This window comes from Pezoporus flaviventris, unplaced genomic scaffold, assembly GCF_033815535.1.
Source record: "Pezoporus flaviventris isolate CSIRO_AGI_PZ_B2104156 unplaced genomic scaffold, CSIRO_AGI_Pfla_v1 ptg000100l, whole genome shotgun sequence".
Classification (NCBI taxonomy): domain Eukaryota; kingdom Metazoa; phylum Chordata; class Aves; order Psittaciformes; family Psittacidae; genus Pezoporus; species Pezoporus flaviventris.
The window spans coordinates 1618436-1636063 of NW_026892648.1; the positions used below are offsets into that span (position 1 = coordinate 1618436).

Consider the following 17628-nt stretch of genomic DNA (forward strand, 5'->3'; position numbering starts at 1 on the left):
CTTGAAGCTAATATATTACTTTTACATTCAGCAACATCCCATTGCAGAAACGTTTTTCAGTTATTCATAAAGTGTGTGAAAATGTACTCTCTTTTGTCTGGCTGACAAGTACAGCCATTCTGCTTTATATATTTAATGTTTTGAGGCTATTAAGACAAACGTATTTTTACTCCTCTGAGACAATGCCCTGTAACATTTCACAACTTAAGAATTTCCATTTCACAAGAACTTTGGCCTCTCCAATTAAAAGTGGAAACACATTTTCTGAGACATCAGTGTTTCCCATAGAAAGAAAATTATGTTTTTGTGTCGGTTTCAGTCATTTCATTATGTCAGTGTAATTAAGAGCGACAGCTATAAAAATAATAAAAAAAAAAGAAACAACAACAAACCTACTTAAGGACCTAGGAAGAACTGGCAAGAATGAATGGAAGTTTCTCAACAACAGCTTCGTCCTAATGCTGGGGTAGGAACGTCACAAGGACAGTTTAGGAGGATCAGTCACCCCAGCCTCATCACACTGGCACTGTCACGCCCTCGCCTTATAGATTAAATAAGGCACGTGGTCTTCCATGTAGGAGAGGAGTCTGATTCTTACCTTCATTTTTATCTACAAAATTGACAGACTGGGACTAACACCTAGATAAAATGGGACTTGTTTAAGCAAAGATAGACCTTCTTTTTAGGTGATCTGCCCTGTGGGGAAAAAAACATAACTTTTAATGTCTTCTTGCAGTCAGTATAATGTCTGAAGGATTTAATTTGTAGGTCCCACTAAAGTTCATATCTTGAACCTGCAACTGGGCATATCCACTGCATGCCCAGCTCCACTGCTCATACCCATAGACAAATCCTTCCAAGATTTCAGGTCTTCATCTGTAAAGTAGGGTGAAATCATCTTTTTGTTCCAACCTCCTTATTTTGGTGCTTACAAAACTTGGTTACCAGCAGCACTGCCTCTTTCCACACTTACATATATAGCTTGGCACACTCCACTTTTGATTTTAGCTGAGCATTCCAGGTACAAGCGTCAAACAAATAATACACAAAACTTCTGTGTGAAATACAGCTTCATAACTGAAGTGAGCATTAGGCCTGGAGCTGTATGATGTAGGAAAGGTGTTACTGAGACCTACAAGACATGCTGCTTGGATTTGTTTATTATTATTGTATTCTTTTGCCTCTCCTTCGTTTTCTTTGTTTGTAGACAAGGGGATGGAGAGGAAGAAAGCCAGCAAGTTTATAAAAGCAAGAGAAAAAGGAGTTGAGGCATTTTCTGGAGATCTTTAATGACATTCTGTATAATTTGAAAGTGGGGAGGGAAGGGGGAGAGAAAAAGGGAATTAGCAAAAAAACTGGCAAAAGAAAAGTGGAATGTGGAGAGAAGCGTGTGGATGAATTTTAATGCAATCAGAAAGCTGTAATAATGGTAATAAAGGAATATATTCAGACGTCAAGAGAGGGAGAAGGGAACAGGACCCGCGACACCAGAATTTAAATTAGACATAGGCGTATAATTCTCTTTCCCCCCACCCCCCTTTCTTCAAATGAAGGAAATGGAATTTTTAAGCACAGCGAAAGAGGGATTAACAATTGGCAGGTTTTCAGCCCTTTGTCTTTTGGCGAATCCCATTTAATCACCGTGTTTAATATTAAGGAGGCTGTGGCCATGCGGGGCTGTCTCAGGCTTGGGGGAAAAGGGATGATATACAGAGGAAAAGAGAGATAGCACTTAGGTTCAGGCAATTGTGAGAAAGTGTTTCAATTACCTCCACTGAAGTCTTTAAAAACTGAAGTTTAATTTGATCTGAAATGTCGTCCCAGCTCCTGCAAGAGAAAATATGTCCTTCCCACCCTCCTCCTGCCAATGTCTGTGCTGTTTCAATAGTCCTCGGTGCTCAAGGCTGGAGTGTTACCATGGATTAATGTCCTGGCCTTCTAGGCTTCTGGAAAGGGTTTCAAAGCCCTGACAGGTCACCAGTGAGATGAGTTTAGGAACTGAAACTTATTTGCCTGACATACCAGCCTTGACACCATTGACCCTGCGGAGTTTGTCAAGAAGCTTCTAAGCTTTACTCTGAGTGAGCGTGAAAACCAAACGGCCCTTCAGGCTCAGCCTCAGTCTTGTGTGGCCACAGAGTGAAAAGGGGATATTACACATAGGAATTAAGATGTGTTAAATTCCCCAAAACCAAAGGCGGTAGGAGTTGTATTCAAATCTGAGCTGCCTCCAAAAAAAACCAAGTGCAAAAGTATGATTCAGTGTTCATTTGAGGTGTCATTTGATAGTACAAGACAGTCTTCTCCTTCACCTCCTTCTTCTTCAGGAAATTCATAAAGTTTGGCCCAGTGAAACATCCATAGATTTCCAGAAGGAAGAAGCCCAAGCATTCCTGGAAAATCCATCAGAGTTTAGTTACAGCACAGCTTCATACATCTGCGCTTCAATGTTAGGTCTCCTTAGGTGCTTTTCCCCCATGAACCCCAGGGGTTGTTCCTAGGCAATGGGAACTGTAAGCACAGGCTACTCATATCTAGGGAAAGAGGTTTTGTGTTTTTTTTTTTTTCCTCATGATTGGAAGGCTGATTTGAGTTCAGATATTCTTCTTATTGTGTAGGGGTGGTGAAGAGAAAGTGGGTGATTGGACTATACACTGAATTTAGAAAGATTAGATTTTTACTCTTGAGTCTTTTCCTAAAAAGCATCACCTCATGAATAGTTCTCAAAAATATTCCAGTTGGTGTTTCAGATAATGAATAAATGTGGAAGAATTATGATCTGCCAGGCACAAATCAGGCAGAGTCTTTGTGCTTTGCATGACATCAGGTTTCAGATGGCTCCCACCATCCAAGCAATGGCTACTAATAAAACGGGTTGTTGCCTGTTGTTTTCTCAGCTCGCTGTCGAACACCATAAAACCTGTCATTTATGATCTGCACAGGGAATAGCATCTCTTGGCAATGGACAGTTGTGATGGCACAGTTCAGCAAGTCAGAACTACTGACATTTGTCTTGGGGTTATAATATTCTCAGCTGCACAAGAAGAGTCTTCTGTTAAAAGAATTGTTTAGGCTATGTCTTCATGGCAGGGTTTGCTTGGCATGTTGGCCGAGTTTTGTCCATAACCTGTCTGCACAGAGGAAGCCTAAGTGTTTTTTCATCTGAACTGTCCTGATGAAGCTGTTGGTTTAAGGTTAATTTTCAACTTCAGGGCAGGTAGACAGCAGATCTTACCACAGGAGCGCAGGCCAGGCAAGCCCAAACAGCGTTCATCCTCCTGGTCAGAACCACCTTCCACATCACCTTCCATTTTTTGTCCTAGTTCCACACCTTATCCATCCTGCTCACATGCTTACTCTCCCAAACAATATTTAGACATGGTTTAGCAGTTCATGCAGACCAAGAACTTCTTACAGTTCCCTGCCAAGCAGGTCTTTGCTCAGGAGGGTAGGACTGTAGTATAGATGAGGACCCCAAAAGTAGAGAATAGGCCCAGACATATTTAGTTAAAAAATATAAACTTGGACATTGGGTTAACCACTTGGCAATACATTAAGTGTCTTCCCAGATGCTCATATGGTCAACAGCAAACAATACCTGTGTTCTCATGGCCACATGCACCTAAATGAGCATGGGACTGTCTTTAGGGATCACACCACTGCAGAACGAAAATTTATTCCTGGAAGATGACTCCAAGATCTATAGTAATTGCTATTTGCAAAAGCAGGGTTTTCCATTCAGAATAAACCCTGCCTTTACTACCCCACCATGGACTCCTCCTGTAAGAAAAAGATATTGTGGAAGTTCCAGCCACTCCGATCTGATAGCAACCATGAGATGGTTCAGCCACAGATTGTCAAATCAGCACCAGCCTGATGGGTGCCTTTCATTATTACTGCCAGAGCTCCTCGTATTCATGGTTTGTGGCAAACACCAAGGAACCTCAGCAATGCTTAATTTTGCCTCGTGTAAGCACCAATAATTCTTTTTTTGCAGATAGGGAAACTGAGGCTGCCTTTTGCACTAGTTAATTTATGTAGCCCATATTTCCACTGAGGCCACTTTCTTTGGCAGAGATGTATTGTAAGTGTTTAATAACAGTAACTACATGGTCATCCATCTCACTAGTACAAGGAATAACAAATCACTCTGAGGGAAAAGTGATTTTGCCTTCCACGATATTTGAGAGCATTGTTTGAGATGGGACCCAGGAGTCCCAAACACCAGTCTGAAATGCACAGACTTTGGCCAAGCTCTTGCCTATCCTCATGGGTCCACTCTTCCATAACTGGATCAGGAGTGATTTCCACTCTTCTCTAAAAGAATGTCTAGTGCTGTCTACTGAAAATAGTTTGTAGCATGTTCAAAGTACACAAAAGAAAAAGGTTCCTAACTCAACGTGTGATTAAGTTGCAGAATGTCTTGCTGCAGGATGCAGTGGATACTCACAGTTCACATGGGCTCTAAAGACAACCGAACTATTACATCAGACACTTTACAAAATATTACATATGAAGAAAAACCAACAGACTCTGTAAGTCCCTAAACTGCAGGTTTAGGAGAATATCTGAGGGGATTAACAAAATTTCTTCCCCTGTTGTAGACTTTCCACAAGACACCCACAAGTGGCTAGTGCCAGAAGCAGCACACTGAGTTAGACCTGGTGTCTATTGTACAGCTGTTCCTTCACTCTGTATGCAGGAGTCATGTCCAAGTCAAGGCTTACAGTGAAGCCAAGTGATTAAGTAAGTGAAATCCTTCAAACTAAGTTTTTCAGATGTAACAGTGGAGAGTAGCGCACCTGTGGGATGAAGCTTCCTTCTTTGTGCAAGAGAATTATGTTCCCACACCTGGTCTTATATTCATTTGTGCTTGTCCCCATCACACAGATGTTCAGATTAGCTGCTATTCTCCCTAGCCCGGGTGTCTCAAAGCCTCTGTCTCCAGCAGTTGGAGACTAGCAACTGTGCAATCATATCTGCTAACGTACGGGATATAAAGAATCTGTTAAGTAAAACCAAACTGGAGAGGGAGGAGGGGAAGAGATCAGCACAAAGAAATCACTCCTGCTAAGATGTGATTAGGGATGCCCCACAACACCCAGCTGCAAGGAACAGGTGAACTCAGCAAACATTTTAAAGCCTGCAGCAGAATTAGCCCCTTGTGGGTGTTGTTTGATATGGGGAGGAGGAGTGAAAAGGGGGGGAACAGACGGCAGTGCAGGCGGAAGGAGGGCTTGGTTGCCATTGTTTGGAGTTAGGTAGCAGTAGTTTCTGTTGTTTCCAGAGTGGGTTGGGCTTTTTTGGTTGTTGTTGGATTTTTTTTTATCCCTATCCTAATTTTTGAAACACCTCCGTTTTACAAGGTTCATGTATTTTCTAGCAAGGTACCACGGAGAAGATAATTAGCTAATTTACAATTAACTACAACAGAATTTTTAATCGCTTCCCCTGTGGAAAGGGCTGTAATCATCATCATGGAGCTGTAGGACTGCTGTGAAAATGGCAATAGGAGTGCGCAGCCCAGGCCCCAGGAAATGCCCTGCTTTTAGCCTATTGATCCACCTGATTAGCACGGATTGAGAGTGGTGCTGGGCCACTCTGGACAAAGAGGGGATCCAGCTTGAGCTTATAGATTTGAGTTCAGAACTCAACACAAACATTCATAATGTTTGGGACACCTGCAGATCACCCCTCTGCTCTATAGCTCTTCCTTTCTTCTTTGGCCTGGGAAGGACACATTGCTCGTGATTGTCCAAAAGACCCAGGCTTATGGCTTTTTTCCACCACTGTGGCTCTGGAAGATTCCTGATCACAGTGTGGGACATGAACCTGTTGGAGTGGATTCGGAGGATGACCACAGAACTTATAAGAGGGGTGGAACACCTTGTGTGAGGAAAGACTGGGAGAGTTGGGGTTGTTCAGCCTGAGGAATAGAAGGCTCCAATGACACCTTACTGCAGCCTTTCAGTCCTTATCTTTGCAGGGGGCTTCTAAGAACAATAGGGACAGACTTTTGAATCCCTTGTCCTGGGCAGGACAAGGGATAAGGGTTTTAAACTGGAAGAAGCTATATTCAGAGTAGATATTAAGAGGACACTTTACCATGACAATGCTGAACACTCCAACAACTTGCCCAGGGAGCTGGGAGATGCTCCATCCCTGGAAACATTCCAGATCAGATTGCACAGGGGTCGGAGCAGCCTGATGTAATTGAAGATGTTCCTGCTCATTGCAGCATGGGTTGGACTATATGACCTCTAAAGATTCCTCCCAACCCAAACCATTCCATGATTCTGTATTATTCTATGATGGACACCTTCAGTGCTGCATCCTCTCCCCTCTCTGCCAAAGACCAGTCAGAAGAACGGGTAAGGAAGATTCACTCTGCTTTTGCATACTCTATGGTAGATGTGCTACTTGGTCTTATACACCAGCATTTTCTTCTTACCCACACTTGCACAGAAAACATCTCTGCACTGTTCGTTTGTTCTGTCATGGTGCCAAAGAGATAAGCTTAAAGTCCTTCCCAATGCCTGGACCAAGGCACTGCAGCTGGTCCCTCACTGTGTGTGCAAGCAGTGTTTGGGAAGGAGGGGAATAGCAGCAGGGACAAATAATTATTAGCTATATAAATAATGGAATTAATTATCATCTGGTTTCTGAAACAGAGCCATACAGCAACCTGGTTCTGAAGCTTAGAAAGCCAAAGGCACCGAGTAACATCAGTGAGCTGCTCTGCTGAATACCATGTGCATAAAGAAGATGGTTGTTCCCATACAGAAATATGCTAATACCAGTTTTGCTCTTGCATGAATGAGCACACACACCATCCATGTGTGGTGCCCTGGCAATGAACTTGGAATGAAATAGAGAAACTCATTGGCTTTAGAATAAGGGGTTTCATGGCTAGAAGAGACCATAGCGATCTTCTGGTTTGCCCTCCTGATTAGCCTGGGCCATGAAGGTGATAGATCTGTCCCTCTTTATTTCCAAGGCCTTGGATGTGATGTTCTAGATGGTAAAGCCGACTTATGTTTTCCTGATACAAGGATTCAACCTCTTTGTTTTGCATGAGGAATACGAGAACACAAGTGTATTTATATACTCTTATCTAAATGTACCCCCGTGCACACACATACATTAGCGAGAGCTATCTGGATAAACACAAACCTGTGTCATGTCTCTCTGTGAGTGACCCTAATTTTCCCCCATTCCCTTCACAATTGCTGTGATTCTTGTTCTTGTCCTCTTGCTCAGCAGAGGGTCAAACATCCTGCATCTCATTGTCCCTTCTGTCTCTTTAATTAGTGCCCGTCCTCCCCCGTCTCCCCCTCACTCCCATGTCCCCCCTTCCCATCTCCTCTCAGCACTTGGTTTGCAGTGCTCTATTATTTCACCTTTCATGCATTCCGTCTCCTTCGCCTGGGCCCATCTGACACCTCTGCCTTACACTTATCATAGAAACATAACATTTAAATACAAATAGAACAGGGAATAATTTAACCCCTGTTTGCGCTGGGGAAGGTGCCGAGGCTTTGTATAAACACAGGCGGGGAGATTTATAGATGCTGTATATTTATCTGACAAGTTACATTTCTTACCACTGTGCCTTGCAGCCAGCTTTTCCTATGGGTACAAACCCCCCGTGCTGGTCAAGAAGAGGGAAGCTTGGTTTCATGGGGGTATTGGAAATATCACCAAGGGGTGACATCTAGGAACTCATATGCCATTGTGGTGGCCTTTCTTTATTTACCTGCCCTCCTAGGAGGAATAAGGAGGTACTGGCTCCTGTTGTTGCTGTAGCTTATGGAAAAATGGGGTAGACTTGGGATGAACTTAGTTCTCAATATTATTGGAGTGCCTCAGTGTACTCATGGTGAGGGCCTTGTGCTGCACCAGCAAAAGCCTCCTCGGCTTTCCTGGGTGCCACAGCACAGAGAAATAGCCACCCATGCTTGTTTCCATGGGCCAAGCAGGCATGATGGACTCAGGTTGTGGGGAAAGACTGATAACCACGTGGGGAAAACAAAAATGGAGCAGAGGTTTAGATAGACACCACACTCAGCCTCCACACTGCAGGGCAGTGGCACTGCTCAGGCTGCTGCTGACACCAGTGCATCCTGTCATCATTTTATTCTATCATCTCATGGCCTTGTTCAGACATCCTTACAAAGTAGGAGTAGTTGACCTAGTCCATGATATGTCACCTTTTTACTTGGGACCTGGAAGAGCAGTGTTTGGAAGCAGTCAGGGTGTAAAAGGTTTATATAAGTCCATTAGAGAATAAACTCATTAGCCAAGACCTGGAGTGTGCTGAAAGGTCCAGTCTGCTGGATACTTGCCTCTATCTTCCCACCCGAGATGTGTGAGGAGCATTGTTAAAACACGCTGCTGAGCTCCCTGGCAGGGCAGGGATGTGGAAGGTAACTGCAGCGCTTTGTTAGAAGCAGCTCTCAGAGACAAAAAAGCTTCTTAAACTGACTCATTTATTATCAGCTGAGTGTGTGATTGTGCAGATTTCTCAGATGGCAGATGTGACAAACGATTCCCCTGACAGCCCAAGGCATGGGTTTTCAGGAGACAAACAGGGTGCTGGAGATGGGGCTGGAAGTGATGTCCAGGCAGTGCTGAGCTCTGGCTAGCCGTGGGGCCGCTCTTCATGCTCCCTCCCTTATTGCAGCTGGACCAGCAGCTCCTGGCAAAGGTGATCCTCACCATGGGTAGAGCCTGTTCCTGGTGGTCTGATGGCCATCTTGTAGGCAGCTCAACAAAGAACCACATCTACTGCCCGACAGCGCTGTAGAAAGGCATCATCACTCCCAGTGTCCTGCAGAGATGTATAAGAGGGGGATAAAAAAACTAAAATAAAATAAGTAAAATAGAAAGTAAAATGAAGAGATTCCTAAAACACGTGGTTGTAGCTTTGCATAAACAAAACCAGACAAGGCAGTTTCAGGACAGTTCCACACTAGAGAGTTTTGCTGACAGAGGAGGGATGTGATTTTTTTTTAATGATACATTTATATTAGCAAAAAATACTGGTGAAAATACAGTTACACAGCTATAGGAGTGCTTTTGCTGATGCAGCTTATTTGAAACAGGGAAAACTGTATGAAGTACAGTATAACAGCTTCCTCTGTGCTGGAAGTATTTACTAGACACAATCTTTCTAGGCAAAACCTTTTGCTGCTGGTGTTCCTAGTTTGTTCCCACTGCTCTACCTCATTCCTAAAATACCTCCCATTTTTCCAGAACAGCTGGTCTCATTTACTGGGTGGGTTTTCCTCCAATGTGTGGACAACCACTGGAGCTTGGACTGAACTCTTTGTCCAAGGCTTTGTCTAAGCCTACACTGAAAGACACTGTGTCACCACCCTCAGTTTCAGTAGCTGCTTCTCTAAGGCTTGTACCTCACCTCTGAGAGTCTCTTTTGAAGGTCAGTTTGGCCATCAAGGAAACAAACCTTTTAGCTATCCAGAGCAGCTTCTTTTGAGAGGGCATAATGTACACAGTGTCAGTTAGTGCTTTGTGCATCATTAAATTCTGAACTTCGTGTTGTGAGCAAGGAACTCAGAAAGTCCCTTTCCTTAATCAATTCCAGCATAAAGTAGGCATATTTCTTCCTTTAACATGTCTATCACAAGGCTATTCTTGTTTTTTCCCCTATCAAAATGCACATGTATCCTCCTCAACCTATTTTTCCTACCATTTCAGCAGCCAGAATGAAGGCAACATAACCATTTTCTGTGGGCAGTAAACTTTAAGTTCATGTAGATAACTTGGCTGCAGGATTGAAAACTCCTAATATCCTCACTCAGTATCCACTACATGAAAAATTATCCTCATCCAAGGCTATAAAGTAATTTCCAATTTACAGGTGCATCATGGACAGGGGAATTTTGATCAAACATTAGTTGAATCAGGACAGATTGTTTACATGAATGATTTCTCAGGGAACAAAAGTGACATAAATCACCCAATTAGTCAGCCAGGAAAGGTTTGTTGCAAACCAATATTTTGTTAAGCTTTAGTGTGACGTGAGCATTAAAAATAAATATTTTTTCTAAAATCAAACTATTTATTTATTTACATGTATTTATTCAAATTGGTTACATCTGCTCTGTAAGCTGAAAAAAAAAATCTTGGTTCACACATTTACATAGTGTTTAATGAATGATAAATACGACATTTACGAATCATGTGCAAATGGCCTGTTTATATACACGATGTAACCTACGTAAATTTCTTTTTTTTTTTTTGCTGTAATGGTACTAGTCTCTGAACATAAACCTAATATAAACGCATCACTCAGTGCCTTCTGAAATCTTTCTACCAGCTCTACCAGCTCAGTAATCATGAGTTTAGTCTGTTTTCACCAACATTTTCTTAATGTATTTCATTCTGGACTGAAGATCCCCATATTGGTGTAAGCCCAAGTATAAGTCATAGAACCAGAGAGTGGTTTGGTTTGGAAGAGACCTTAAAGTTCATCCAGTTCCAGCCCCCTGCCACAGGCAGGGACACCTTCCACTAGAGCAGCTTGCTCCAAGCCCCTGTATCCAACCTGGCCTTGAACACTGCCAGGGATGGGGCAGCCACATCTTCTCTGAGCGCCCTGTGCCAGAGCCTCAGCACCCTCACAGGGAAGAGCTTCTGCCTAAGAGCTCATCTCAATCTCCCCTCTGTCAGGGTAAACCCATTTCCTCTTGTCCTGTCCCTACTGGCCTTTGTCAAAAGTCCCTTTCCAGGCTTTTTGTAGCCCCTTTAGGCACTAGAAACTAAGTCTAAGGTCTCCCCTTAAGGAGCCTTCTCTTCTCCAGGCTGCCCAGCCCAAGCCTCTCAGCCTGTCTTCAGAGCAGGACTGCTCCAGCCCTAAGAGCATCCCCATGGCCTCCTCTGGTCTTGCTCCAACAGCTCCACATCCCTCTTGTGTTGAGGACAGCAGAACTTCACACAGCACTCCAAGTAGGGTATCATGAGAATAGAGTAGAAGGGCAGAATCACTTCCCTCGACATGCTGGTCACACTCTTTGATGCAGCCCAGCATACAGTTGGCTTTCTGGGATGCAAGCGCACACAGCTGGGTCACGTCGAGCTTCCTCATTCAAAATACAATTATCTATCTACTAGCAGACCATGTCTTGTTTTGACATGAAATACCACCTGCCTGAGCTATCTCAGATATTAGCAATCATATAAGTTTATTTTATGTTTCAAAAACTTTTCACTTTTTTCAAATAAGTTAAAAAATATACTAAAAACCTCATCCAAACTCGTATGTATATGTCTGTGAGTGGGTATGAATGACAAATCTCCATTTACAGGCTGTGGCTTCCTGATTTATACCCCGATTATAAACAGCTTATGTTAAATCTGCCTTTTTTTTTTTTCTGCAACTTATTTAGTATTGCGAGGGCTACTAACTTATGTTATTTTTCATTTGGACTTTATTCCTATATGCTATCTTTATCCACATTCCTCTTGGATCGCAGTCTGAGCAATGTTGTCATTTCAGTTACTGCAAGCTAACTGCAAAAATTGATCAGAAAAAGCTGATTTGGAAGACTTCGGTGCCTTGATTTTGAGAAGCAGTTAGAGATTTTATATATAAGTAAATCTTTCAGGGGTTTATTTGTTTGGTTTTTTTTAAATTGCCAAATTATTTTCAGGTATTCATTGAAAGTCAAATGCTATTAAGGTTTTTGAGCCAGCCACCTGAAAAGACTAGCAGCTTCTTAAACATGTCACCTCAATGAAATCACCATTTGTTTTGCATGTGATACTGAGCCATCTTGGCTTTCACATCCCTCCTGAAATATGGTAAGCATCTCTTTATTTTGTTCCAGAAGATAGAAAACTCTTTGTGGGCATGCTCAATAAGCAGCAGTCAGAAGATGATGTGCGCAGGCTATTCGAGGCGTTTGGCAACATCGAGGAGTGCACGATCCTTCGGGGACCCGATGGCAACAGCAAAGGTAAGGTGATGGCTTGTGTCAAGCTTGACCCACTTTCAGGGTATATATCATTTTCTGGTGTGACAAAGTCACTGTCTAGCTGCCAGGAATCATCTCTTATGTTAGGAATGGTCACATATGCCAAGGGAGGCCATTACTTTGCTGGTTGCTGTCTGCTTTTGTGTGAGAGTTAAAAACTGATTGCACTTAAAAATACATGCTCCTTACTAGCTATGTCTTGCCATGTGTGAACTGATGGCTATTATTTGCTCTCAGGACAGAGCTTATACTCTGAACACAACACCATTACCTTCATTCAAGATGTGCTCTCCCCACCCTGTTGAACAGGGCAGCTCTGTCTTTAAACAAAGCCAGGGTTGATATTTTACATATTGACTCAATGGCTCAACCATTACATCTGCTTATTTCTCACCCATTGGCCCCAGATGTTCCCCCTTCTTTTCTTGGTCTTTGCATAGACACATGCTAACCGGTGATCACAATTGCAAAGGTATGGGTGCCTATTTAAATATTACACCCAGCAAACATTTACCATGTGAAACACGCAAATTCTTCATTGTAAAACCAGGTACCTTACCTCCTTCAACTTTTTGGCATCACTTGCTATCTGGAGAGCACAAAGGATTCTCTGCTAGAGCCAAAGTGTAAGAATGAGGCTTCTCTCTTGAATAGGAGGGTCATTTTTTCCCCCGTCAGTCTCTAGACAAAGTAACTTCAATTTGAATAGGAAGCCCTTTCCTCTTGACAGTGTAATGTGTCCATTAAATATTGATCTGCATATAATATATCATAAGCTGTGTTAGAATGTGCAGCACCAGAGAAGAGACCAGTTCTGCCAGTGCAGTTCATATCTCAATGGATATTTTGACATGTGACAACATCAGCCAGCATATTTTTGCAACGGGAAGGCAAAAAATCCAAATCACAGTGATACACTGGAAAATGGTATTGCTGTTCCATAAAATCATTGGCGGACAAAAAAGACTTCACACCAACATTACAGGGCAGCTGTTTGATATACACCAGTAAAGCTCAGCCTTCCTGATATAAATGGCTAAAAATAAACCATGGGCACCTTCCTTCAATTAAATATCTACTTTAGTTCCCATGAGACCCAAAGACAGGGGCTTCCCCATTGGAAAGCGGTAAGCTAGGTTGGAATAGAAGACCTCCAACCATCATAACGGCAGGCAGTTAAACACTTCATTCACTGAACAAATCAGCAAATTGGAGAAGAGCAAAAAAAGTATATCTGTCTGCCTCTGCTTAGAATTGTATGGAACAAAATCAAATGACAAAGGAGTTAAACAGAGTAATAATAAAGGCAATAAAGTCTAAGATCTGTATGAAACAGATTTCAAAGTAAATCCAACCCACAGAGTTGTATTCATACTTGCTCTATCTTTTTTTATCTTTTTCTTAAACGATTTCATTACAAGTCTGAATCTGAGTGGCAGCTCCATATTGCTAACCAGTTTAATTATTAGTGCTAGCGGGCTGCAGTCTCAGGCTTGCATTTCACCGAGCTGTTCAGGATCAATACCGAGCCTTGACAGAGTTAATATTACCAGCTTCCATTTGCTGGTGCTATTTACTGAGAATGTGAAGCTCCTAATTTACACACACAGAGTTACATACACGCACACACGCACACGGAACAGTCAATCCAACAGAAAACTTAAGGCTAGTGCCCTTATCTTAGAAGACAGTCGGGCAAGCCACAACTCCCACAAAGTTATTCCCAGTCTGTAATGTTTTCCATCTGCTAGAAACCAATATGTGACACACATGGCTTGTGAGCTACTTATTTTGGGTAAAGCCCATAAGGCTTAAATTCTACCTAAATTAATATCTAAGCAGACTGTCTAAGTGCCAGAGAGAAATCTCAATCCCACCCAACCATTCTGTGAAGGAGTCCTCAGGTGGGGAAGCTGAAGTGGACCCAGTACAGCAAGCCAGCAGGACCTGCAGGGACTGCATTGCTGCTATCTGGATAGCATCTTCCCTCAACCACCCTTTTTTTCCCTCTATTCAGCAGCTGTCTTGTTCAGTAACTCAGAAAGCAAAGATTTTCCCATAAGTTCCACAAGAGGAGTCTTAACACCCTCTGCAATTATAACCTTAGGCCCTGACTCTGCAGTCTCGTCCAAGCTGACAAGACAGTAAGAACAGCCCTTCCAGCTCTATAATCTGGAAGTAAGGAAACAAAAAAAACTTAAGCACATCTATGTCCCTGTTCCGCACAGGTTATATATCTGTGTGTCAAAACCCCTTCAAAAATCAGAGATGCTCCTGAAAAAGAGACACCATTTTTCTGAGGAGAATGGCATGCTTCATGTCCCATGGCTCATGAGTCCTGTAGTCAGTGGGAAGGAAGGAGATTCTGTGCACATTTGGTGTTGTGTACAGAAGCCATCACACTGAACACACAAACAAAAGGACAAAAAAGGTTGGGATCTCTGTTATTAACTTGCCACCATTCACCAGTAAAAGCTGAATTTTCCTTTGTGCAGCTACCTCAAAACCTACTGGAAGCAATAAGAGGAAGCAGTAGGAGGGAGATCATTAGCATCTTGGCCATTAAAGAAGATAAATGCCTTCTACTCCTTTTATTCCCACCTTTATCCAGCTCCACTCATCTGTCAGGTTCCTCAGCACAGGGATGAATTTCACCTGAAGAGAGTGAAGCCTTCAGTATGACAGCAACACTGCAGCCAAAAATCCTGCTCTAAATGCAATGGGTGACTGGAGCTGGAAAGCTTTTGTATATTTGCTAATCAGCATCTTCTTTTTAGACGCAGAAAGTACAAAAGAATCTCTGCAAATAATTAAACACCCTAATTCTGGATTATCTCTGATTAATGAAGAGGAAGGCACAGTATCTCAGGAGACCGGGAATGCTGGGCTGCGATTATGTCATAATTGATCCCTATTGTTTCCAGCTGAAGTTTATCTATCTCATTTTCTCATGATTGTCTCCTCTCAGCTCCTTATAAATTAGATCCAACTATTAGCAACAATCATTGTGCTTTTCCTGAAATGCAGTCTGAGCACAGTGCTGAGAGAGTAATGCAACGTGAAGGGCTCCTAACTGTAAGCTAATTTCCTATGTCTGCTTATTTTTAGAAGGGGTGATCACTGCTTTTTTTCAATCTCACTTCTATGAGCCTGCAGTGATGATGTTGGGGACCTTTGGAGTTCATTCTTCATGTTTGCAAGTGGGGTGTTCTAATGCTTTAGCTTTTACCATGCACTGTATGGTTCCATGAGGGTGTGTGGACCTTCTAAAGAGTCTGCAAAGGGGATAAAGGAGAGCTGTCCCATTGTTAGGACTGGCACTCCCTGTGCAGTGATCTGCACCCCTTCAGGGAAACAGATAGGGCTTTGCAAATTGATTAAAAGCTCAAACGTCTTTAGTAGTAATAGAAGGGGATGGAAGCCAGAACTTCTCAGATCTCTCCCAATCTGTTCCAAAAACCGCCTTAGCATATGGAAATTACTCTTCCTCTCTCTGAGTCAGTTTGCTTGTAGCTAAGAGTGTTAGCAATACTTTCCCCCGCTCCAGTGGTGCATGTGACCCTTTGAAGTGTTGATCATTTCTGCACACTGGTATGTACTCCTAAAAGCATCTTTCTGCCCTAAAACCTTATGTAAGAGTTTGGTATGAAAGTCCTCACATGGCAATGCAGGCTCGGGATGCACTGCCTACGTTTCTCTAATGTCCAGAGGAGAGCACCTATACAAACACTGGCTCTGCAGCTATGAAAGACTAAGATCCAAATTTTGGTGCTGCTGAGCTGATAATCATCATATACAGATCTCTCCCATCCCTCTTTCTCCATTAGAAGCTCTTACACTATGTCAGATGAAAGCTGCTTGGAGCTTTACCAGACAGTGGTGTGATAAGGTACCTTGTGGGTCTGGAGTAACCTGAATACCTTCTGTATATTTGGCTTGTGTTTGCTTGCAACAAGTATGTTTAACTTTCTGATAACTTTTCTACACTTCCTTACTGTTTCTCACAACCCCAGAGGGAGAAGCGTTCAGCATTAAGTCCAATACAAATAAAACTCATTTTCACACACTAAGTGGTGAAATTGTGCAGCAATGTGCCATGGGAACCTGCAGAGGTCAAAACATAAGTGGATTCAAAATGTACTTGCTAAGTTTGTGTCCATCAGTGCCCATTACACAAAGTGTGGGAATTCTGGATGCAGCTTTGCCTTGACAGGTTCTCAGGCTGCTGATGACTGGACTTTGGAAAAGAATAACCAGGAGCACATTTACTTGTTATACTTTCTCCACAACCATCTTTATTGTCCAGTTCTGAGGTCAGGATATTCAGCTAGGTGGACTTTCATGGTACCCATGCAACTTTTCTTATATTCTTCTATTTCTTCTTCCAGGGTGTGCATTTGTGAAATACTCTTCACATGCAGAGGCCCAAGCAGCCATCAATGCCTTGCATGGCAGCCAGACAATGCCGGTGAGTAGCTCTGTGGCACAGGCAAATGAGGATTGGTCCAGCCTTTGCTTCCCTGTGGCCTGATGGAGGAGGGCTGATTTATCTGTGTTCTGCAACTCATTTTCCAGGAAGGATGGGTAACAGCTCAAGCATGTAGGGCTTTAGGTGCTCTTAACTCATCAGTGGAAAGGCCGGGATGTCACTGTTTCACATAGGTGCAGAACACCAAGGGGTGTTGTGTTCTGCTACCTGCAGTTTTGATGACCAGAAAAAAAGACATACAGCTCACAGATGTCAAAAACATTCAGTAAAACTCAGTGTAAGTGTAACTTTCCAAGTTTCAGAGGGATGAATGAAGTAGAAACCTTTGTCTAAGAGCTTCTTTTTCTCCCTTCCCAAAGAATCCCTGCCTCTACATGAAGCTTAAACAGCCTTTTGCCAATATATACAGCGGACAGCAGGTTGTTCACTAGAAGCTAGAGACAAATCACACAGTAATGGGTGCTTCTCACTGCTACTACAAAAGTGTAGCATAAGTGTGGTCCCTTCATTCAACTTTTGAAAGACAGTCAGGGTAACTAATGCATCTTCCAGGAAACATTTGAAGGATCATTCCACTTGGACAAATATCTAATAATATGTGGTTTGAGCGTGATACTTCAGGAAAGTAGAAAGAAAATGTATTTTCTATGCAAAAAGATATTTAAACACCACCACACAGGCCCAGAGGAATGTTAAAACAAGCCACTGTCAGCTAGAAGGACAATCTGGTGCAATATGTTTTGGTTTATTATAATAGTATATTTTTTTTATTATTAATTATTCACAGTGTATACCATGAAAGACTAAGAAGCATGCTGAAACTTGGAAAAGACACAGGAAAACTCAATAAAGGATATTTAACAGTGTAAAATCTCCCTTTCAGTAAAAGACTAATGTAAATTCATTAATTTATCCAAATAAGATTAAAGTGGGCCTGGCAGATTGTCTCTAGATCTTTGCAGGGACAAAAATGGAATAATCTTTTCAGGGGAAAAGGTTTCTAAATGCAGCAAATCATCAAGATCTCATTTTTTGGAACCCCATCTTAGACAAATCAGTTTAAAAATGGCACATATTTACCAGTGATAGGATAGTACTGAAAAAAATCTCCTTAATGATAGCGGTCTCAATTTTTGGAAGCAT

The 17628-nt window shown here is 42.4% G+C and overlaps 1 protein-coding gene across 22 annotated transcripts in view; it reads left to right on the forward strand.

The window, feature by feature from the left end:
* CELF4 (CUGBP Elav-like family member 4) overlaps positions 1–17628 on the forward strand; it is a 747879-nt gene that overhangs the window by 590737 nt on the left and 139514 nt on the right. For 16 of the 22 annotated variants that reach the window (XR_009747539.1, XM_061477218.1, XM_061477215.1 and 13 more), the window contains exons 4-5: positions 11850–11978; positions 16385–16464. Coding sequence is in view for 21 of the 22 variants with exons in the window: in XM_061477218.1 (XP_061333202.1) it covers positions 11850–11978; positions 16385–16464 (209 nt within the window). In the remaining variant the exon portion in view is untranslated. The remainder of the gene's footprint in view (positions 1–11849; positions 11979–16384; positions 16465–17628) is intronic. The other 6 variants (XM_061477216.1, XM_061477224.1, XM_061477221.1 and 3 more) reach the window with 1 other exon arrangement.